This window comes from Halichoerus grypus, chromosome 2 (assembly GCF_964656455.1).
Source record: "Halichoerus grypus chromosome 2, mHalGry1.hap1.1, whole genome shotgun sequence".
Lineage (NCBI taxonomy): Eukaryota > Metazoa > Chordata > Mammalia > Carnivora > Phocidae > Halichoerus > Halichoerus grypus.
Genome location: NC_135713.1, coordinates 17,108,821 through 17,132,646, shown reverse-complemented (window position 1 = coordinate 17,132,646; position 23,826 = coordinate 17,108,821). Strand labels below are relative to the sequence as shown.

Genomic DNA, 23,826 nt, shown 5'->3' with positions numbered 1-23,826 from the left:
AAGCTCCTTTTCACTCATACAGAAATGTTGTTTGCTCCCATTTCCTTTTTTATTTTCTTTAGATAAGGTGAAGTCATTTTGTGTGCTATTTTTATATTTGCTTAAGAAATTAAAACAATAAAGAATTGGTAAAGCAATATTTTATTTTTATGTGATTAGATGGTAAATCAAACACACACACACATGTGGGATCACTATTTGAACAATTAAATGAGTTGAATCACTGAATCAAAAGTTTAATGGTAATATATATTTTCTAAAGTTTAAACATAAATGTAATACTTTGAGCAATTATCTATTTATTTGGTATCAGGTAATATGTATTTATGTTCCTAAAAATGTTTAACATTCTTAATCAATTGGAAATAATTTCCACTTAAACCTTCCAATATTTTTGTTTTTCTACTATTTTAAAATATACATTCATTACCTCCAAATTTATTACTTTTCATATATAGTACAGTAAGTTCTCTGTGAAGTTGAACATTGACTTCTTATATAATGTTTTGAGTAACTTCAGTTATTATAATAAACATAAAATAAAATTGTATTTAAAAAGAAATGTAATGGATTATTCCATTTTCTTTATACTTGCTATTCTTATTACTGAATGTTGTTACAGTATTATATATTTCATTTACTCAATATATTTTTGGGGTCTTTAACTTTTATTTCTGAGGAGATTATAACATGTTAATTCATGTTTTGTTAAGTAAATATATCTCTTTTGGTATTTCCATCAGTACTTGGAAATTTTTCAAAGAAAAAGGGGAAGGAAAGCATATTGTATATCCTTTTTCCTTAGGTATCAGTGAATGCCCCCAGCCACACATACAAACCCAGTGTGAGTCCTAATAACCGAAGTATAATCAAAGTATTTTTTTTTTAAACAACATCCTTCCTGAAAGGAGACCCATTTAGCCAATAACTGAGTAATAGATACTGTTACCTTTGGGATTAATAAGGAGCATTATCTGTAAGAAGTTTTAGAATTTGATCTCTGTAATTCCATCTGAGTTCACTGCATGCAATTTTCTCCTTTTCCATGGGAAAGTTTTTTCTTTTTTCTTTTAAACACAGCATGTATATTTGATGAGTATGTAAGTATATATTCTTATCGACTCTGAGCAATTTCTTGCCACCTGTTTTATTTCTTAATCTGTGTTGTACAGGTAAGTGCCATTAAGATGTTTCATATGTGTCAAAAATAGGACACATAGAAGATGATGGCGCTGTAATTACCTAGTACATCAAAAGCGATTCAACTTTGGCAAGCTGATGATTACTTCCACTTTGAATTAATCTGAATGACCCCAGCTTTATTGCGGCGAGTTTCTAGAAATAATAAAATGTCAAGTCACTAGGAAATAAACCGACAGAACCTAAAAAAAAATGACATGACTAATGCATAGTTCTTCTGACTTGTTCCATATTCTGTAGACTTTATTACTAACTACAATATTTTATTTAGAAATCTTGTCTTAATCAATGTGTCTTTCACCTTACTAAAATATGTCTGCGATATAAAGAACAGAAAATTCAGTGCTCTGTATATTTGTGTTTTATGTACACTAAAATCTCAATACACAAAGAAGATGTAAGTGGTGAATCACTGTTTCACTTCTACTATATCTTAATTTTGGTGGGGCATATTAGTGAATGCTATTGAGTTAGTCTTTTTTGAAGAATGCTACTATTTCAATTAATCAAAAGTTTTCCAATACCATTAGATAATTATAAAATTCATAGGCTTACTGTATGTGGACCACTTTTTTAAGAAACTGTTATTTAACTTATATTGACATAGTACTACAAGGAATAGCTATCTTCACATTTACTGTTACTGTCTTCATAAAACGTTCTTTTATAAAACACAAAACTCATATCTCAGCATATCGTCCTGAAAAGGGGAGCTCTCATTTATAGTCTGCATTATCTGATGTCCTTCAGATTACCTTTCAGATTTAAAAATTCTTCTCACATTGGAGGGTCTCAATTCTGGCTAAGCTTTTTACTTACACTAACCATAATCTCTTGGTGATGATGCCCAACTAGATTATTCCCCTTGATTTTTAATTCTTTTAATTTGGCTTTTAATTGTTCAAATGAAAAGCTAACTTATAAAGTGAATATGTAATCTGAATCTGCTCCTATTGCATGGATCAGAGAGAGTAAGCAGAAATATCACAAACCCTTTCAGTTGGATGTCCATAATGTCCTACAGATTCCATCCAACCCTCCCCCAGCTCAGTCCCCACCATTGCCACCACCTTGCACTGCTGGCCATGTCGGAAATTTGAAATCCACTGCACATGGCAGCTGCCTATTCCTCTCAAATCTCTGTCTGCCAGCTCTGTTTTCGATAATTTTTTCATCTAAAGTTTCCTAATTCAATATCCTGTTAGAGGAAGATGTACAGTACATTATTCAACATAGACCTCCATTACTCTATTTTATCAGGAAAAACAATTCAAGGCCTTTCTTAACACATATTGATTGATGTACCATGACATTGGAATATGACTAATTCTAGTATCGATTCAAAGCCTTTGGTGTTTCTTCACATTCTTTATCACAATCACAGGACAAGAGGCAAAGGATGTGGACATGTTTTTGATGAATGATGCTTCCACTTAATAGGCATTAAGAAAGGAAGAAAAAAAGGAAATAAAAAAAAAAACACACATGTATGAGAAGTTTAGTACAACCTTAAATAACTGTTGCATAATTTCTTGTCATGTTAAACAAGAATTCAGGCATCGTTGGGGCGCCCGGGTGGCTCAGTCAGTTAGACGACTGCCTTTCGCTCAGGTTATGATCGTGGGGTCCTGGGATCCAGCCAGGCATGGCTCCCTGCTCAGTGAGGAGCCTGCTTCGCACTCTCCCCCTGCTACTCTTCTTCCTTGTGCTTTCTCTCTCTCTCCCACTCTCTGTCAAATAAATAAAACCTTAAAAAAAAAAAAAAAAAAGAATTCAGGCATCATCATATTTGCTAGTATTCAGAAGTGCTTCAGTCAGATCAGGGTTTAATATGGCTATTGTGAAATACTTACAGTCTCTAGATAAAGTAAGCTGCACAAGTCACTTTAGGTTCTGTTTATGTAGTTATGTCTATTTGAACTCAAATCCCCCTTGGATATCTGTCTTTACCTTTCTTGTAGACAATGTGTACACATTGCAACCTATGATTTTAGTCTTCCTCTTTGCTCTGGTTGCCTCAAGTCCAAACTCTACTGTAAATCCTGCAAACTTTGAGCATCTCTCGATGACAGCCACTGTGTGAAGTGTTTAGGGAATAACATCTAATGAAACATAATCCTAACCTATGAAAAGTTGCTAACTTGATCAGTTAATATGACTTCTTTAACCAAAATTCTTTTGTAATGTGTATGTAACATTCCATTATTACCACTTGGATTATTATTATTATTATTTGCCTGTGTTCTGATTTGTTTATTTATTTAAATTTTCAATTTGTTCTTTTAGAAAGATTTGACATATTCCCCTTTGAAAGCAGGTATACTGTTAAGTAATTATCAAATTATTTGAACAACTATTTTTGGATCACAGTAAAAATGTCCTTTCTCTTTTACATAGAATCAAACAAATTTAAGTAAATATTTAGCTCTTTTGAGATTAAATATATGTTTCAATGAGGTAATGTCCAGTGAATGTAAATAAGGCTTATTTTGACATTATAGGAACAAGTGGCAGATATCTTTTTTATGGGGGGGACATGAGCAATATATGACAAGGTTTAACTGCTACCACGTCTAATGAAATTACCACATTTTGAAACCGTGAAAGAGCTACAAGACTTATAAAATAATTGGGAATAAAAAGGAAAGTATTTGGCAAGATCTCCACAAGGCGTGATTGATTATTTTTTCCTCCTATTTCTTGAAGCCAATAGCTGAAATATTGATATGTAGTTTGATGAATGAAATTTACCATTCAAGAAACATATTAAAGGCCTTCCTAATTTAATTTCTATAAATGTAGCTACAAATTCTAAACAAATTAATTACCCTGGTTGCTTTAACCATGGTAAAGTACAATCCAGAATACATTAATAGAAATTAAAACTGGAAAGCAGATATCAAAATTTAAACTATATTTTTTAGTTTAGTTTTGCCTTCACATTTTTACTTCTGCCCATAGTCTTCCTTTCCTTATTTTGATTTTTAAGGGATATTACAAATTTTCCTGATTCTGGTATATTTTATATAGATTGGAATTTTTCTAGGTTTTTCTGACTCAGTATCAAATTCATGGAAATATATGTGCTCCACCTGGTGGTGAAAAATAAAGAAAAATAACTTTTTTTTTTTTTTTTTTTGAAAAAGCAGGGCTAAATAGAACTTTATATCCTGATTTTAGACGTGTGTGAAAATACCTTGTAGGATACCCAGTAAAAATCTACTCAACACTAAACATAAGTTGAATATTAGTCAATAGTATAATATACTTAAATTCATTATGGATTAAAATTTTGGTTAACCAAACACACAATCATTTTACAGGCTGTTTTTAGCTTAATGATTTACACTTACTGGGTAAATACTGTCTATAAATGTATGGAATATATGTATAAGAAAAATATATAACATCTATATGTATATTAAAAATATAACCTTAACTTTCTATAAATATCTAATTATCAATCATCTACCTTCATTTTATCTCTGTCTTGTATCCTGGATTCTATTCTATTGGTACCAATTAATTACATGGATTTTCCTGCCCTTCCATTCAATAGTAGGTACACTTTGAGGCTGTTATTATGTAAAATACTTCCTCACAGTAATATAAATTTCACACACTTTACTATTTACAATTCCCAATTAAAATTCTAGAGCAGGACCTATTGAAGAGAAAAGTGAAGTTATTTTTCCTAATCATATTCTTAACTTGATAGCAAACTCCCTTTTGATTTTGCACTATTATGTTCTAAATTTGATTTACTTTCTACATAGTATATTTTTCTATCCTAGTAATCTTTCTATACTATTTACTAACTCCACTGTCAACATGAATTATACATTTCTTGTCAGGTATCTTCCATCTGAAAGTTCCTGAGTCTTCTCCAATTGGCTCAGCCATTGGAAGAATAAGAGCTGTGGATCCTGATTTTGGACAAAACGCAGAAATTGAATACAATATTGTTCCAGGAGATGGAGGAAATTTGTTTGACATCGTCACAGATGAGGATACACAAGAAGGAGTCATCAAATTGAAAAAGGTACACAGACAAGTTTTTGGACAGTTGACTACCCGCTATTAATTAAAGAACAAAATGACAAAAAGTTGAAAATGACAGAAATTTTAATTTTCTTCAGTGAGCAGTATTTTAAATAAAAAAAGCCCAGGTGACCGAAGTATTCACTTCTTCAGGCACTTGTATTCTGCAATTCAACAGATATATATATTTTTTTGTTGAAACAGGTCTATTAATTTGATTAAATTATTAAAAAAATTATTTCCAGAATTTAATTGTAATTTAATTTTTTTATTGTTACAAACTTAAACAAAAAGATTAACTTAAAAATAAGATCTAGAAGTAAGGGGTGCCTGGGTGGCTCAGTCTTTAAGCATCTTTCAGCTCAAGTCATGATCCCAGCCTCCTGGGATCAAGCCCTGCATTGGGCTCTCTGCTCTGCAGGAAGCCTGCTTCTCCCTCTCCCACTCCCTCTGCTTGTGTTCCCTCTCTCACTGTGTCTCTCTCTGTCAAATAAATAAAAAAATCTTAAAAAAAAAAATCTAGAAGTAAACTCTAACCCCACCAAACTTGGTCTTGCCCCTCTCATGACTTCTCTGAGAATATAAATATCTAATTCACACATTGTCGGTGAGAGTTTATATCATAGTGGAAGAATCCCTATGTCAGTAACCTGTACACTGAGGAATGGAAGAAATGAACAAGGGTAATGCTGGGCTTGAAGGGGTTTTAAGGAGATAAGTGAAAAGAAATATTAATGAGAGAGAGAGGGAAGGAGGAGGGGAGAGGCGGGAGAGGGAGGAGGGAAGGATAAAGAAGAGAGAGGGAAAGAGATGGAGAGTGAAAGAGAGGGAGGCAGGGAGGGAGGGAAAGGCTGACTGTGATGGGAAGCCATTTAGTAATATTAAATAGACTGGTACAGAAGAGAATTGCAGAAGGGGAGAGCATAATTCAAAATATTAGCGAGGGTGTAGTCTGTCTTCCGTTGGGTTGGCATGAAGAAGGGGTATGCAAATGTGAGCAACAGAAAAATCAAAATTATGATTGGGGTGTGTAGATTGTTTCCATAACAGTGAAGCAAATTATAGGAATTTTCAGTAATGGAGTGCAGGCAAACTAGTGAAACTCACTTAATTTAGTACTGCTTTCCCCTCTCCTGCAAAGTATGTTCTATTTCCCCCAAACTGCAGTATATCTTACACATTTAATAATTGTGATTATTTTAGCCTACAAGAAATATCTTTGCAGTCATTCCCATTAATTAGGCTGCTGTTTCCATATTTGCTCAGGAACTCTGAATTTTAACAGAAATAGTACATATGACAATAAAAATAATTCTGAAAAGAAATACAATTTCCATATAGATTATTTATCACTTTTTATTTTCACTATTGCACATAAATTGTACCTTTTCTGGAAATTACTTTAACCACATGATCTCATTCAGCAAAATTATGCATTTATGTTGAATTTTCAAAGTACAGTTTAAAAAGTATGTGTCAAATTCTGAACTTTAGTTCTTTATTGTTTGTTCTTGTTTTCCCTGTTTTTCTCTTTTCTATTCAGTAACAGGTCAATAAGAGTCTTATTACTTATTTTTTCAGAAAAAATAACTACATTTAAATGACTTACAAATATTAATTTAAATGGAACAGATATGTATTCTCTTAATACTGAAAAAATAATAGAAAATATTTTACATCAACAGTTCATAAAATTTAAGTATGAAATTAACTAAGTTTACAAAGTAAAATTGAGGTACAGAAGAGTCAATATTGTATATACTATATTTTTTAAATTTATATATGTATGTATATTTATAGTTATTAAACTATATTTTATATTTACACATGTTTTATATTTCTATTTTTATTGACACACATTTACCATCTCTGCCAATGAATGATTGGTGTCTAAGTGTCAATCTGGAAAAATGTGTGGCACTCTTATTTACTTTTTAACACAATTGAAAAGGGAGTGCTGTGCCAACCATAGTCTTTATATTATATCAAAATGGCTTAATCTTTGAAAGTAGTGATTTTTAAAAAAGAAAGTAATGATTTAGTTATATAAATCAACTTTTTGTAACTATTTACTTATACATCTTCACTAAAGTTGTAAGAACAGAACTTTTCCCTTTTTAGCTAATGAAAGAGTCATAAAAAGAGTCACGTCATTTATTTTGTTGAATTTATTTTATTTAATGTTTGCAGAATTTTCTCTCTTAACTAGATTAAAATTGAGATTTGTAAAATTATGACATAACATTATTAAAATTGACTTATATAATATAGAAAAGCAGTCTGAAAAGTTTATCTCTAAGTATACAAAATACATTTTTCTTCCTGCAGTGGATGAATAATTGTCCATTTTGCTGGCATAATAATATGTCATCTAAATAAAGTTCCGTGTCCATAACTAACATTCACTCCTTCATTCAGCAGGTATTGATGGGGAAGCCACTAAATCCAGGAACGTACTCTGATTCTGGGAATAGAGCAGTAAACAAAAGAGACCCATTCCCTCTACTCAAGCAGCGTCCACTCAGTTGGGGAAGACAGATGATAAATCCAAAAGCACTGTCCGCAGTGATAAATTCAAGCTTGAGAAATGTAAAGCAGGGTACAGGGATACAAGTAATACGGAGAGTGGTGGCTTCTATAGGGGGGTGGTCACAAAAGGTTTCTCTGACAGGGTGAAATTTCGGCAGAGACTTGAAGGAAGCAAGAAATGAATCATGTAGTGGTTCTGAGTGATGCATGTTCCACAAAGATCCAGCAGCTACTGCGAGGAGGCCAGTGGGCTGAGTACAGCCAGTGAAAGGGTCCCTAGCCAGAGATAAGGTCAAAGATGCAGAGAAAGGGTGCATCATGGACAGCCTCGTAAGCCTGGCCAAGAACGTGAATTAGATCATGGTATGGGAAGCCCGGGTGACTTTAGATCTAAATTACCTTTATTGTTGTGAAGCTGGGAAAATGTGATGTTCTGAGGAGAATAATGACTAGGAAGTGAGGATAGAAATAGACCAGTTAAGGGGCGCCTGGATGGCTCAGTTGGTTATGCCTCTGCCTTCAGCTCAGGTCATGATCTCGGAGTCCTGGGATCAGCTCCACATTGGGCTCCTTGCTCAGCAGGGAGCCTGCTTCTCCCTTCCCTCTGCCCCTCTTGCCTGCTTGTGCTCTCTCTCTCTCTCTCAGATAAATAAATAAAATCTTAAAAAAAAAAAAAGAAATAGACCAGTTAAAAGACTATAGAAATAATCCCAGAAACTGTTGATGGAGATATGGACCATGAAATTTGCAATAATTGAGGTTGTGAGAAATGGTAAGATTCTGGCTAGATTGTAAAGGAACAGCCAACACATATTTTCATAAATATTCTGATCATCTGGCAAATTACCCAAGCATTTGAATAGATGTGTTCTTAGTGCTGTAATTTGTTTTAATCTCTCAGTGAAGAACCAACAGAAGCAATCCCTATCTGTTAACCTCCAGTTCTGTTGGGAAAGAAAATTGCAACTTGCAGAGTACATCTGTTAAATCTTAAAAAAAGGGAAATACCCCAGGAGAACACTTCTATAACAAAATTTTAAAATTACCTATCACTTGTACCTATCTACCTACTTATCTACCTAACTACCTATCTGCTCTCTATATTATATTTTATGTGTGTATACAAATATATATGTGTATATATATGACTTGATTAAACATGGTGGTATGATTTCATAAAAATAAAATAAATAGAAAAATTCTGCTGCATAAAACCCATGAAAAATTAAAAATTAATTTAAACAATTGCAATACTTTAGAGTTTTGTTTTTTTCTCTTGGGGTGGGTGAAGACTGTATTATAAAATTATTTATGCATATATTCCATAAGTTGTCAGGAAAGTTTACCTTGCACTTAGCTTTAGGAGTCCCAGAAGAATTAGATGTGTGATAATAAGTAAGTATGTAAACATTAACAACTGTATTTCAGTTATAGGATGATCTTTAAATTAGTGTTCTGAAAACTTTCCCTTCAATATCTCAGCATAAAATTGCAAAAAGGACTTTTCAGGTAAATTCAAATTCTTATAGGAATTATGTTGTTAAGGCATTCAGAAAGGCCAAAAATATATATTCTACCTTCGATTATGTAGCTGTTTGTTAAATGTCAGTTATTTTCATTCTTTGGCTAATATTAGCATATGATGCTCTTTGTTTTCAGAGTTTTTCTTTTCTTAACTCATTTAATAATCAATTAAAATGCATAAAGTTCTCCAAAGCACATATCCTCATTATTGTTTTATCTCCAAAATCTTTATTTGCCCTCCCTTTATCATTTCCCCTCTCTCTTTCTGAAGAGAGTCAAAGTGGATACAAATGATGGCCAGGTTTATAGGAGCTGAGAAGAATGGGGAAAAAAAAGCATTTTTATTAATTAATTTTTTTCTTTATTTTATTTTATTTATTATTATGTTAATCCCCATACATTACATCATTAGTTTTTGATGTAGTGTTCCATGATTCATTGTTTGCGTATAACACCCAGTGCTCCATGCAGAACGTGCCCTCTTTAATACCCATCACCTGGCTCACACATCCCCCACCCCCCTCCCCTCTAGAACCCTCAGTTTGTTTCTCAGAGTCCATCCTCTCTCATGGTTTGTCTCCCCCTCCGATTCCCCCCCCATTCTTCCCATTCTGCTATCTTCTTCTTTTTTTTTTTTTTTTAATATATAATGTATTATTTGTTTCAGAGGTACAGGTCTGTGATTCAACAGTCTTACACAATTCACAGCGCTCACCATAGCACACACCCTCCCCAATGTCTATCACCCAGCCACCCCATCCCTCCCACCCCCCACCACTCCGGCAACCCTCAGTTTGTTTCCTGATATTAAGAATTCCTCGTATCAGTGAGGTCATATGATACATGTCTTTCTCTGATTGACTTATTTCGCTCAGCATAATACCCTCCAGTTGCATCCACGTCGTTGCAAATGGCAAGATTTCATTCCTTTTGATGGCTGCATAATATTCCATTGTGTATACACCACATCTTCTTTATCCATTCATCTGTCGATGGACATCTTGGCTCTTTCCGCAGTTTGGCTATTGTGGACATTGCTCCTATAAACATCAGGGTGCACGTACCCCTTTGGATCCCTTCATTTGTATCTTTGGGGTAAATATCCAGTAGTGCAATTGCTGGATTGTATGGTAGCTCTATTTTCAACTTTTTGAGGAACCTCCATACTGTTTTCCAGAGTGGCTGCACCAGCTTTAACATCAGCTTGGATTCAGTTTATGAGCACTATGACAGAATATTATTTCACTGTGTCACTTTGAATTAAGAATAGCATTATGAAACTTCATAAATCTTCTCAAGGCACAAGCTATTTGTAAAAAACAAAACAAAACAAAACAAAAAAAACCTACTCTTACTCTACACTTATGTCATATTGCATTGAACAAAATTTAAACAAATAGAAAGTGCCCTATACGTTCTTAAGTGCTAAAGCATTAAAAACACTAACAACATGAGAATAATAACTTTTTAAATTTTTCATCCCATCTAAAAATTAGGAGATGGGCTACATTTAAAATGAGAGTATAAGGGGGCGCCTGGGTGGCTCAGTCAGTTAAGCCTCCAACTCTTCATTTTGGCTTAGGTCATGATCTCAGGGTCGTGAGATGGAGCCTGGAGATGGGTTCTGAGGTGGTCATGGAACCTGCTCAAGATTTTCTCTCTCTTCCTCTCTCTCTCTCTGTCCCTTCCCCACTGCTCTTGTTCTTTCTCTCCCTCCCAAATATGTAAATAAATAAAATGAGAGCATAAGGCATCTGAAATTCAGCAATTTTATTTGTTTGTTTATTTATTTATTTATAAAGGGAGAAAGAGAGAGAGCATGAGAGAGCAGGGGGAGGGGGAAGAGGGAGAAAGAATGTTAAGCAGGCTCCATGCACAGTGTGGAGCTCCATGCAGGGCTGGATCTCCCAATTCTGAGATCATGACCTAAGCCAAAATCAAGAGTCAGGCACTTAACTGAGAGCCTCCCAGGCACCGCTCAGCAATTTTATTCTTAATTGAAAAGGCAATTGAAATATACTTTACTCAGTTGTTTCTTTTCTACTTGATAACTGAGAATAATCATGTATTTATTATATACTTACATACTTACTGGATATAAATGTAAAATTACATGAGTTAAAAACATTCAAGGACTGAAAATAGAAATATATTTATAGAAGCACTGTATTTTTCTTGTCACTATTAAGAAATTAAAGCAATTAAAATAGGGGGGTGAATATTTAAGTTGTGCAAAAGGACAATTTTATTATCTTGCATAATTTTTCAAACAGTTCTCTACCATTTCTACAAAAAATATCTATTGCTAATTAGTTAATAAAGATATCATAAGTTTAAAGTAAAGAATGATGAAGTGATTTCTTTATTTTTAAATAAGTAAAACTTCTTGATTTAAAGAAGAATTCTTACTATTTGATGGGACTTGGAAATATTATTTCATCCCAAATAAACATAACAGTCATCACACTGAATCCAAAGCAGAATTCCTTTTTTTCTTAAAAAAAAAAATAAAGAAAAAGAAAGAAAATGCTTTATTCTTCACCAGGATTTTCTAGTAAAAAGGCTAAGCTCTCAGCCGATCCCATGGAACCATTCATATGTTACTTATGCCCTGTTAGTAAAATGGCCTTTTTTTTCTTTTTGCAGTTAAATGGCCAGGAAAGAAATTCACACCAAATGATTTGGTAGGAGAGCACCATCATGTGGTTAATTTTTGAATAACTCTAAGGGGAAAAAAATGAAAAAAAAAATTCAATAACTTAGTTATTGTAAGCAAACATACACCTTGATTTCTTAGGTTTAAACTCTCCTATTTTTAGCCAGTCTGCATGCAGGCATAAGCTTAAAGAAAAGTAAGTGATGTTCTTTATCTGTTTCTGTAAATATTATGTCCCTGTTTTTGTAAATATTTGTCATCACCTCTTTTAAACATCTTACCTAACTTCGCCAGTCTCATAAACTCTAAACTAACTCCCAAACTGAAATTACCAAAGTAGATTGTTTTGCTTCCTCGCAGGCTTTTATTTTTATTTATTATTTATTTTTTAATTTTTTTAAAGTTTAGAATCTATTGATGTGTTTTTTTAATTTTTTATTGTTATGTTAATCACCATACATTACATCATAAGTTTTAGATGTAGTGTTCCATGATTCATTGTTTGTGCATAACACCCAGTGCTCCATGCAAAACGTGCCCTCCCTAATACCCATCACCAGGCTAACCCATCCTCCCACCCCCCTCCCCTCTAGAACCCTCAGTTTGTTTTTCAGAGTCCATCGTCTCTCATGGTTCGTCTCCCCCTCCGATTTCCCCCCTTTATCCTTCCCCTCCTGCTATCTTCTTCTTCTTCTTCTTTTTTTTTCTTAACATATATTGCATTATTTGTTTCAGAGGTACAGATCTGAGATTCAACAGTCTTGCACAATTCACAGCCCTTACCAGAGCACATACCCTCCCCAGTGTCCATCACCCAGTCACCCCAGCCCTCCCATCCCACTCCCCACTCCAGCAATCCTCAGTTTGTTTCCTGAGATTAAGAATTCCTCATATCAGTGAGGTCATCTGATACACGTCTTTCTCTGTTTGACTTACTTCGCTCAGCATAATACCCTCCAGTTCCATCCACGTCGTTGCAAATGGCAAGATCTCATTCCTTTTGATGGCTGCATAATATTCCATTGTATATACATGCCACATCTTCTTTATCCATTCATCTGTTGATGGACATCTTGGCTCTTTCCGCAGTTTGGCTATTGTGGGCATTGCTGCTATAAACATCGGGGTGCACGTACCCCTTCAGATCCCTACATTTGTATCTTTGTGGTAAATACCCAGTAGTGCAATTGCTGGATTGTATGGTAGCTCTATTTTCCACTTTTTGAGGAACCTCCATACTGTTTTCCAGAGTGGCTGCACCAGCTTGCATTCCCACCAACAGTGTAGGAGGGTTCCCCTTTCTCCGCATCCCCGCCAACATCTGTCATTTCCTGACTTGTTAATTTTAGCCATTCTGACTGGTGTGGCTTCCTCGCAGGCTTTTAAAGCTATATGTTCTATAGTCTGTTCAAACTCAGAATGACCAAAGTCAAATTCCTTCTCATCTCCCAACAAAAGCGCTCCTGTTCCTATCTTCTCCTTCCAGCTCCACCTCCTTTCCAATTTCGTAACCCCTAGATCTAGGCTTTTTCTTATGCTGCTTCTGTTGCCATCAGCCTCCTCTTGTCAAATGGGACATGAAGCCTGGCCACCGATTTCTCCTGAACATGGGTTAAAATTTCCCTCTTCCTCCTCCTACTGGGTAGACTTGCACACTCTTGGTTATTCCTCCTACCACTGCGATGGCTGTTCTTGGAGGATGACACCTTGTCTTCATTTAGCTTAGCCTTCCTTCTGTTCATCTTACTCTCATGCTTAAATCCTTTTTTTGTTTCCATCATTCATAAGCTACAGTGCGAACAGTGTATTTTCGATTGTCATCTCCTGCACACATACACATGCTACATTCCACCTCTACCAGATTCATTGCAGTTTCTACCAAATACGCTATTCTTCCTTTTGCAGAGAAGGCACTGCCCCACATGAGTATCTTAACTGATTCTTTCCTTTTTAAAAATTTTCTCCCATACCTCACATCAGAGACTTCCATGGGTCCCTCGGGCAAAGTTGATCACTTCGTATTTCCTTCCCAAATGTCAGCATTTCTGTCAAAACACCTATGATACAGCATTCATAGTTTAAACACATCTGATCATTTCTACTATATTTTAGCTGCCTAAAGGCACTTTATCATATCTATATTTGTGTTGTCATGAGAAAGGAAATGCTTGAAATATACAGGGTGTTTACATTTTTTGTTGACTAAAGGACACATGTCTCATGTTGTTTATCAGTTTAATTTATGATGCATTATTTTTTAGTTCTCAATACTAGGTAAAGTTAAACATATTTTATAAATTATATACAAATAAGAAATAAGAAACTCAGAGAAGAAAGGGAACTTTTTCAAAATCACACAGCTTGCCGTAAATTATAGTACTTGTTTGAAAAGATTATTAACTGTTGTAACTATTATTACAATATATGTTAGAAGTAAAACGTAAGTTCGGTTATTCGAGGAAGCTCAAGAGATAATTGGCCTCCCTATATAATCATGATATATACTGTGTGTGCATATAAAACATGTATTTTATTTAAGTTAATGCAATCTTTTTTCATTTTTAAGGAAACTCTTACCCCAAATCCTCAACTAGAAACACTAGAATTTCTTTCAATATTCTTGTTTGTTTTGTTTTGTCTTACTGAATTGTCGTTGAATTAGTTACTGAATTTGTTCCAAAAGGTATTGTCACTAAAATAGGGGCATAGAACTAATAATGCCCATGATTCTTAAGTTAATTCATTAAAACTCTCAAAATTTTGGAGTGCTACAAAAACCCAGAGTGTAACTTATGCATGGAAAAATTAAATGCATTTCTAATAAATAGTTCTGTGGCAAATTTATTTAGAGGTAACTTTAATGAAATGTATGTTTCTTCACTTTAATAATTTTATTTAGAAAATGCTTTCCTGTCTGGTCATTCCATTGTTTTTATTTATTTATTTTAATTATAAAACTGAGATGCTGTTCAAATTTCTCAAAAACTAAAATTCTGGTTTTAAAATCACATTTGATTTTTTCCCTTTGTTGTTCGAGCATTCTCACCTAATAATGTAACAACTTTTACCCCTCAAATAGTTACTTCACTACTTTTTAGTAAGTTGCTGAGCTGAATTCCTTCCTCAATGGTGACAGGATACACACGAACTTTCCCATCTACCCCCAACACACAGAACACATATCTGTCTCCCAAGTTTTATATTTTTCCATAGCATTTATTGCCACCCAACATGCTACATATTTTGCTTAATTCTCTTACTGTTGTCCATCAAGTCCTAGAATACAGCAAACTCCTTGCAGGTGGTGATTTTTGTCTGCTTGGTTCAGTTCCAGCATCGATAATGATGTCTGGAACATGGCAGGACGTTCAAGAAATATTTATTGAAAGGCAGAATAAAATGTCTCTGGAATTTTGCCCTTGCTCACCTTCCATCAGGCTCATTTCCTCCTGACTTCCCCACGCCTTGTTCTTCTCATTTCAGTTCCTAGCATTACATCCTCAGAAATGCACTTCCTATTTGCTCTATGTTTAATTATGTTGCCTCTGCCCTTTATCTCATTTTCCTCATAAGTCTTAACACTCTCTGAAAATTATGTACTTATTTTTTGTTGTGGCTCTCCCTGTCTATAATACAAGGTTCATGATAAAATGGACTTAATTTAACTTGCTAACCACCATATTCTCAACTCCAGACATTTGATTCATTCAATGTGGATTTAAGTTGATTTGAATAAATCAAAAAAGTAGGTGCAGATATCATCTATGGATGATTTACTATGTAATCTGAATAGTGGTAGAGTTTTAGAATAATTTCTTACGGAATGGAAAGTGCTACGAACAAATAAATAAATTGATTACCATGTTGATCATCAAACTAAGTTTTGGGAAACTTAATTTTCCTTTAAGATGATGCTTGATCTGAAAGTCTTATCTTTGTAGTGCACCCTGGCATAAGGAGCTTATTGTACAAGATCTTATCCCTCTTGTCTTTTCATCATGGTTCTGTCTGGTATAAATCTGTTTTCTGCTTGTCTTGAAAAGCATCTACCTTGTTGTGGATAAAGGTACAGCCGTCACTCATTTGCACTGATTGAAAATTTTCCCTTCGATTGACTAGTAAGAACTACTACACTGTTGAGAAAGTAGAGTCTTATCACTAAAGGATACATTCCGTTGAGTGATGACTGTCCTCTGTTGGCGAAATAATACAGATACATGTTAATCATAAAAATTGAAGCAATATAGTGGAGTAAAAAGTAAAGAGCGATGAAAACACAGCTATCAAGGGTCAGAGAATGACATAAAGGGTCCTCCACTGAAATCTCAGGGTCTCTAGGGCTGACATCAAGACGTATATTGGGGTGCGATCTGATTTGAAGCTTAGAGATGTTTTCCAAGCTTAATGGTTGTTGGCAGAGTTCATTTCTTTGTGGCTTTATGACAGATGTCTGCATTTCTTGCTAGTTACTGGCCATGTTTCAGTCTCAGCTCCTGTAGGCGCCCCTGAGGCACTTGCCAGGTGGCTCCTACCCTCCCAAGTTTACTTCTCAAAGTCAGGGAGCATTTATGTGTACTGCCTTTCTTCTAACAGCTCACATGATTAGGTCCGGCCCCTCAACTAAAATCTCCCTTTTAGTTAACTCAATATCACGTGATGAAGACCCTTCATTACAGTTGCATCATTTATTTTTCCATAAAACTTGAATTCCTGGAGTGGTATCTGATGCAATTCACAGGTGGCTCACACAGTCAAGGGAAGGGAATTATACAAGAGTGCAGGTCACGGGATGGAAATCTTGGAGACCTCTCGGAATTCTACCAAAGCTGTTGTTTTTCAAATTCCTCAAAATATATCTACATCTACACTTCCACTCAGCATTATCTAGACGTTTGTTGAGGCCTGAAAGATCCTAGGGAGCTATTGTTTTGCATTTTATGCCAAAATTGCTTATTCCTCTTTCAAATGAAAAACACCATTTAGCAATTAATATTTTATGTACTTTTCCATGATCTGGACCTCAGCAAAGTCAGAGCTGAGAAAGTGTCTAAAAATAAAGATGCAAAAAATTGACCTTTGCCCAATTCCTCCTTGATACTCTGAAGAACAATTAAGTATATTGTATTCTGCTTCTCCAGAGTTATATCTCTTACTGTCTAGCTCCCTACAATGTCGATTATTCCCTGCAAATTCTACTCTTACTAATTTTCCTTTCTTGAAACGCCCTTAGGAGCGGGGAGTTACTTAATTAAATTATTTTTAATCAATCATTTTCTTACTTCTTTAGAAAGGTTCATAAAATCAAATGGGCCCCAAGCAATGCTATAAAGATTTCTATTTATTGTGGAAGAGCTAAATTAGCTCAAATTCATAATAATGGAATTCTGCCATAGACTATGATTAATTTTCTAAGAATAAAAAATAATCTTGTTTGTTCTATACCTATTTCAGATATTAGAGTTTTTGTTGGTTATAAAGTTAGATGAATTTTCCTTCTTCAGCACCACCATCCCCAACCCCCAAACATAGAGGGTAATCAGCCAGATGGTTTGGATAAAGTCAACTAGAGAGAGGTCAGTATTGATTCTCTTTGCTGGTTCTGAGCTATTCAGTTTTATAAAATGGCATTGCCTAGGGGTCAGGTTCATGAAGAAGTAAGGCCATCTAGGATATTATTATGGCATTTCTCTTAGAATTTTCTCCAGTTCTTTGATCACTGCACAATATAAGTTTTTAGTCTCAAAATAATCTGTATGTACAAAAAGTTTCATTTAACTCCCTGACCACCAATTATTTGCTGGCTATGCAAGGTCAGAAGTTCATAAAAGGCATAGACTATGTCTGATATCCTGACATCAGGACAAAAAAAAAAGTGTGGAAAAGTTTTCAGAATTCTCCTTCCATTTCTGGGCTTGAAATGGACTTTGAAGTGGGAGTCAAGTCCATCAGGTGGGTGTGGCATGTTATAATTGAGTAGGTAAATAAAATGTAGATCTTGTCTAGAAAGAATTCTCTGAATTGTGAAAATAATCAGGAGCATTCTAATGTCTAGGAGAAACTAGAGAGGGAAAAGGGAAGCAATTGGTATTAGCTCCTATATTCTAAGAAGTTAACTCTAGGTCCACAAAAAGGAGTACGTATAAGGCAGGACAGCTCAATTAGCTTTCTAGGCAAAAGGATCCAAGGTGTTAAAATCAAAATAGTCTTACTTTAGAAGATAGGGGTCGCCAAAAAAAAAAAAAAAAAAAAGAAGAAGAAGAAGAAGATAGGGGTCACTATGATGGAAAATTATATTATTTAACATTCATAGAGCATTTGGAGTTTACAAAAATTCTTGATGTTATATTTCTATTCATATAACCAATAGCTGTAATATCAAACATGGCATGTTTACATATTATTCTTTACTGTTACTGGCTTAAAGATAAATCAAAATTCCTAACAGGAAACAGAAGGAAATGGAAGAAAATCAATATTGTATTGATATAATAGGTAAATAGGCATGAGGCAAGTAACTAAAAATATGGAAAGTAAAAGAAAACATTGAGTGCAAAGCAGATAAAAGCATGAATAAAAATCGGGTGAATTAGATCAAATAAGGGAATAATTACAGGGAAAATAAATATGGATTCCCCTGAATGAAAATTATTGTGAACAAAACTTAAATGCCATATCTAGGAAGTGTAACTGCTCTAATAAACTCCGTGGAATTGTCAGAATTTTTGAGGATTTCACAGTGATTTTTTAATTTTCTTTTTTCATCCTCAGAGAAAATGCATAAAATGACAATCTTGTCCTTATGAGAGATATACCTCCTTTATTTCCCCCAGGTGTGCTGAAGCAAAAAACAGATGTGTTGACACAGCAATTAGCAAGTCACTGGAGTCATACCGGACAGATTTAATTTAGAAAACAGAAACTTTTAAAGGTCCCTGAAAATCTCTATGTTAATGTTAATTTCATGTTGTCTTAGTCTTTCATAGGTGATTAGAAGTCAGAGCCATTGACCTTAAAGTTTATATAAAACACCGTGGCAACCCCATATATCCAGAATATAATATTTTCAGTTACTGGGAACATAAAACTAATATTTAGCATAAAAGTGAAAAGAAGTAGTAGTAAAGTTAAAATAGAGAATCAGTGACTTCATGGACGAATGACTTCCAAATACTGTTTCACAGTTTTCTTTAATTTGATCACATATGTTCAAAGTAAAATATTTGTACAATATCCTGAGGATGCATTACAGTGCCTAATTATATATATAATGCTGAGAACACCAGAGACCGAAATGCTTTGTATAATTACCACTATGTATGTTTTAAATCCTGACATAGTCCCTTTTTAATGAAAAGACCTAAATATTCAAAAAAGTTTAATAAAAAATGATATTATTCTCAAGATAAGAAGAGTGGTCCAAGAAAAAAAAATATTTTGTTAATACCAAATTTTTAACTGGAACGTACGTGGTCTTAACAATCCAATTTCAATTTTATTGTGTTTTAATTACAGCTTAATTCCACTAGATGTCAGTAAAGTATAAGATTAGAAAATGCTTCCCTTAAAATTCTCGGGCAGTTTTAACTACTCATATAAAATGAATAAGCCTTTCTTAAGCATGTATGTGTACATACATGCCATTTTAATATATGCAACTGATTATCTCTACAAGTTACCTAGAATATTCTACAAGTGGGTCATTCTGAAAATGTTTCCTCACCCACTAATTAAAAATTTTGAAACCAACACAATTGCAAATGCTCTGAAACCATGTTCACCATCTTTGCCACATTCTCTATGAATGTACCTCTTCATTTTTGATGTGTCCTCATTACAGCCATTAGATTTCGAAACAAAGAAGGCATATACTTTTAAAGTAGAAGCCTCCAACGTTCACCTTGACCACAGATTTCACTCCGCCGGCCCTTTTAAAGACACGGCCACAGTGAAGATCAGCGTGCTGGATGTGGAGGAACCCCCGGTTTTTAGCAAGCCACTCTACACCATGGAGGTTTATGAAGACACTCCAGTTGGGACCATCATCGGCGCTGTCACTGCACAAGACCTCGACGTAGGCAGTAGTTCTGTTAGGTAAGAAAAGGAAACATTTTTATTTTCTGTGTGTCAGAAAAAGGAAAAAAAAAAAAAAAATGCTCTGCCCAAACCTGGATGAATGATTTTGTTTGGTGATAGGAGACTTGAAAATGCAATGCCTTTGCATGATCAGTATTAGGTGAAAAGCCATAGGATTTGAACAAAAACATCTGCCATCAATCCCTGCAACAGGGTTTGACGGTGGTGCGATGTTGGACCTGGCACTGAAGTTAACCAGGCTCAATTTTTTAATCTATAAAAGGCATTTCGTAATACAGTCTCAGAGGATGATTTCCCATGGTTAATGATATTAAGATACTTTCATAGTGCCTAAAAACGAGTGGACATGTAATACATTTTTCAATTACTCTAAAATTTCTCTTACCAAAAGTTAGTGTTTGAAAAAGATGGTTTTACCATTTTCAGTTTGCAGTTCATTATTTTCACTGACAATTGTGTCCGCTGCTGAAAAGAGTTAGAGCCAGTCCTGGGGTAGGATGAATTAAGGAATTGCTCAAAGCGCAGGCTTTACAAAGAGCTCCTGTTGATATAAGGATATAAGGATATAAGGCTACTGGGTAGTGAGTCAACAAAGCCATCGACAGAGTAAAAAAATAATCTCTTTCTCTCCTCCTACCCCAAACCCATACATTCCATTTGCACTACTTCTGAAACACACTGGGATTTCCCATTCTCTCACTTATACATTGATCCTGCAACATATTTTTAAAAATATTTTATTTATTTATTTGAGAGAGAGAAGTGAGGAGGGAGTGGGGTGCGGGAGGAACATAAAGAGAGGGACAGGTAGACTCCATGCTGAATGTGGAGCCCGATGTGGGGCTCGATCTCATGACCCTGAGATCACCAACTGAGCCAAAATCAGGAGTCAGAAACTTAACCGACTGAGCCACCGAAGTGCCCCGGATCCTGCAACATATTTTGAGACTTACTATTGATTCAACTATATCTCTTCTGTACATTTAATTTCCTTGCTAGCTGTCCACACCCCACATGTATACAAGTACTGGGAAACCAAAGAGAGAGAGAGAGAGGATAGACAGAAATACGTGATTTGTTCTGAATCTTCCACCACTAAGGGGTTGAACCTTCATATAGAAAATCAGAACAAAGATAAGTAGGCTTTAAATACAAAAATGCTATTGACATAGGGAAAATATATAGACACACAGCTAATAATATTGTATGCCATGGGGCAATAATAAAAAGTGCATAAATCATTCAGCGGTTACCTCAACACATTCATTCACAGCATATAGGAAAAAATCGCAGGAAAGGACTTGAGGGCACGCAGGCTCTGCTCTTTGCATTCACCTGAATCTATTTCCCAAACTGATCTGAGTATTCCCCTTCTTGAAACATGTCAGTGGTCAAGAGAGAACTCTAAAAAAGTGCATTTGTCTTGGGAAAGAGAAGAGAAAAAGGCAATTACTGAGTGCTCCTACATGTCAGGTCGAATGCTGGCTAATTTACTCATTGGATTCAAGTTGTTGTTCTACAGGTCCATATTACAACATGATTCACTCTCAGTTGAACTCCAGAAACCCATATTTATTACCAGTGTTTGTAGGGGCATTCTCAAGAATCAGCTCCATTAGTAGTTGTTATATATTAACCTGTTATCATTCATCAATCCTATACTTGAGACCCTGAGTGTCCTGTTGATAATTGTGAAAGTGGGAAATGCCTGGTGAGTAGATTTACAGGTAATTTCAAGAATATGAACAGTTATGGAAGAAATATGGAAGGCTGTAAAGAAAGTAATAAAAAGGTAAATAAATATGGATTGAAACTCTCTATGGTTCAATAATGAGAATTTTAGAACACAGTGAACATGCTATGTTGTTTAATTTACTGTATGTTCTATCTTTGAAGATTGATAAAAGCATGATAGAGTCAAAATATTAATAAAATATTATTTTAATGCAATATGTAAAAAAACAAAAAAAAAATCAGAGAGTTTATTAGTAAAACTACGACCTGGTAAAGGTAAGGTGAGGGTTACAGACTTCCAAATATAACAGCATGTTCAGGGTTAAGACCCTGGTGTGAGGAATGAAGGAAGGCTACATTCTTGAGATACTCTTGAATTACAGGACTGATTTTTTTTGGGGGGGGAGACACAAGCTAGTGTCTGACAAGAGCTACTTTATGTTGGATAAAGTAACATCCCTAGTCTTACTTCTAATGGGTAGCAGCCTGACTCACTAAAGCTGTAAACACAGATGGATCTAATTGATCCCCGGGAGGGGTTGTCAAAAAACAGAGCTGCTTTTGAATCAACATGAAAGCTATCTTACTTCCATGTCCTTGGAGTAAACAATAAGCTTGAATCATTTCAGTTGAGGAAACATGGGGTATGAATCATCTTTTTTTTTTTTTTTTTTTTTTTTTTGGTCTGAAAAGATGTTGGCTCACTTAAGAATGATAGTAAAAATATGTTGTGAAAAATAAGCATCAAAATGTGAAATTGCTTGACATGTTTAGATACGCTCTTGTTTGTTTTGTTTTCCTTTGTTTAACTGTCTTTTCACAGGGTTGCTATGCGAGGTGTTAATTTAAGGCTATATTATTCCATGCCAGTGGGTATTTTATTAATATTATTATTGTATTATCACCGAGCACAGCAAAGAACCAGAGTGCAGTGGCATTAAGCAGAGATTGAAGCAACTTTCAAGAAAGGTTAGAAGTAATGGCTCTAAATGCAGTTGACCCTTGTACAATGTGGGGGTTTCAGGGCACTGACCCTCTGCATAGTTGAAAATCTGCATATAACTTGACTCCTCCAAACCTTAACTACCAAGAGCCTACTGTTGACCGGAAGCCTAATGGATAACATAAACAGCAGATGAACATGTATTTTGTATAATATATGGATTATATACATATTCTCACAATAAGTAAGCCAGAGAAATAAAAATGTTATTAAGAGAATTGGAAGGAAGATAAAATACATTTACAATACTGTACTGTATAGAAGAAGACCCCTGTATTAGTGAACCATGCAGTTCCAACCCGTGTTGTTCAAGAGTCAAGTGTACACCACGTCCAGTCCCCGTCCCAAGCTTAATTTCTAGTTATTGTTTCCTTTACTCTTCTAGCCTTTGCCATTGGATACAGGGATTTCTTGCTTCTACTCTTCTAATGCTGTATGTCCTTTGGCTCTTATTATATAAGTCGTGGGAATGATTTCTAGTGCATCAAATGAGTGGAATGAGTGTGCCCACTACCAGTGAGTTGGGGGATTTTCACCACTGTAGTCTCTTAAGTTTAGAAATGAAATTTAAAATATGTGGGGTGCCTGAGTTGGTTAAGCATCTGACTCTTTTTTTTTTTTTTTTTTAATTTTATTTATTTATTTGTCAGAGAGAGAGCACAAGCTGGGTGAGTGGCAGGCAGAAGGAGAAGCAGGATCCTTCTGAGCAAGGAGCCCAATGCAGGACTCGATCCCAGGACTCTGGGATCATTACCCAAGCGGAAGGCAGACACTTAACCAACCGAGCCACCCAGGCGTCCCAAGTGGCTGATTCTTGCTTTTGGCTCAGGTCATGATTTCAGGGTTGTGAAATAGAGCCCCCCAGCAGGCTCCATGCTCAGTTCGGAGTCTGCTTCTCTCCCTCTCCCTCTGCCTCTCCCCCTGCTCTCTCTCTCTCAAAAATAAGTCAATAAAATCTTAAAAAAAAAAAAAAAAAAAGAATTTCAACTATGTGAGCACTATTCAGTTATATTGAGAATTAATATTTGTTTTGGGTGTGAGTGAT

General features: G+C 35.0%; 1 protein-coding gene across 1 annotated transcript in view; it reads left to right on the top strand.

Annotated features, from left to right (window-relative positions):
• Window positions 1-23,826, top strand: part of CDH12 (cadherin 12) — a 986,307-nt gene that overhangs the window by 923,727 nt on the left and 38,754 nt on the right. Inside the window, exons 7-8 of the mRNA XM_078066589.1 lie at window positions 5,055-5,242; window positions 19,788-20,041. Coding sequence (XP_077922715.1) covers window positions 5,055-5,242; window positions 19,788-20,041 — 442 coding nt within the window. The remainder of the gene's footprint in view (window positions 1-5,054; window positions 5,243-19,787; window positions 20,042-23,826) is intronic.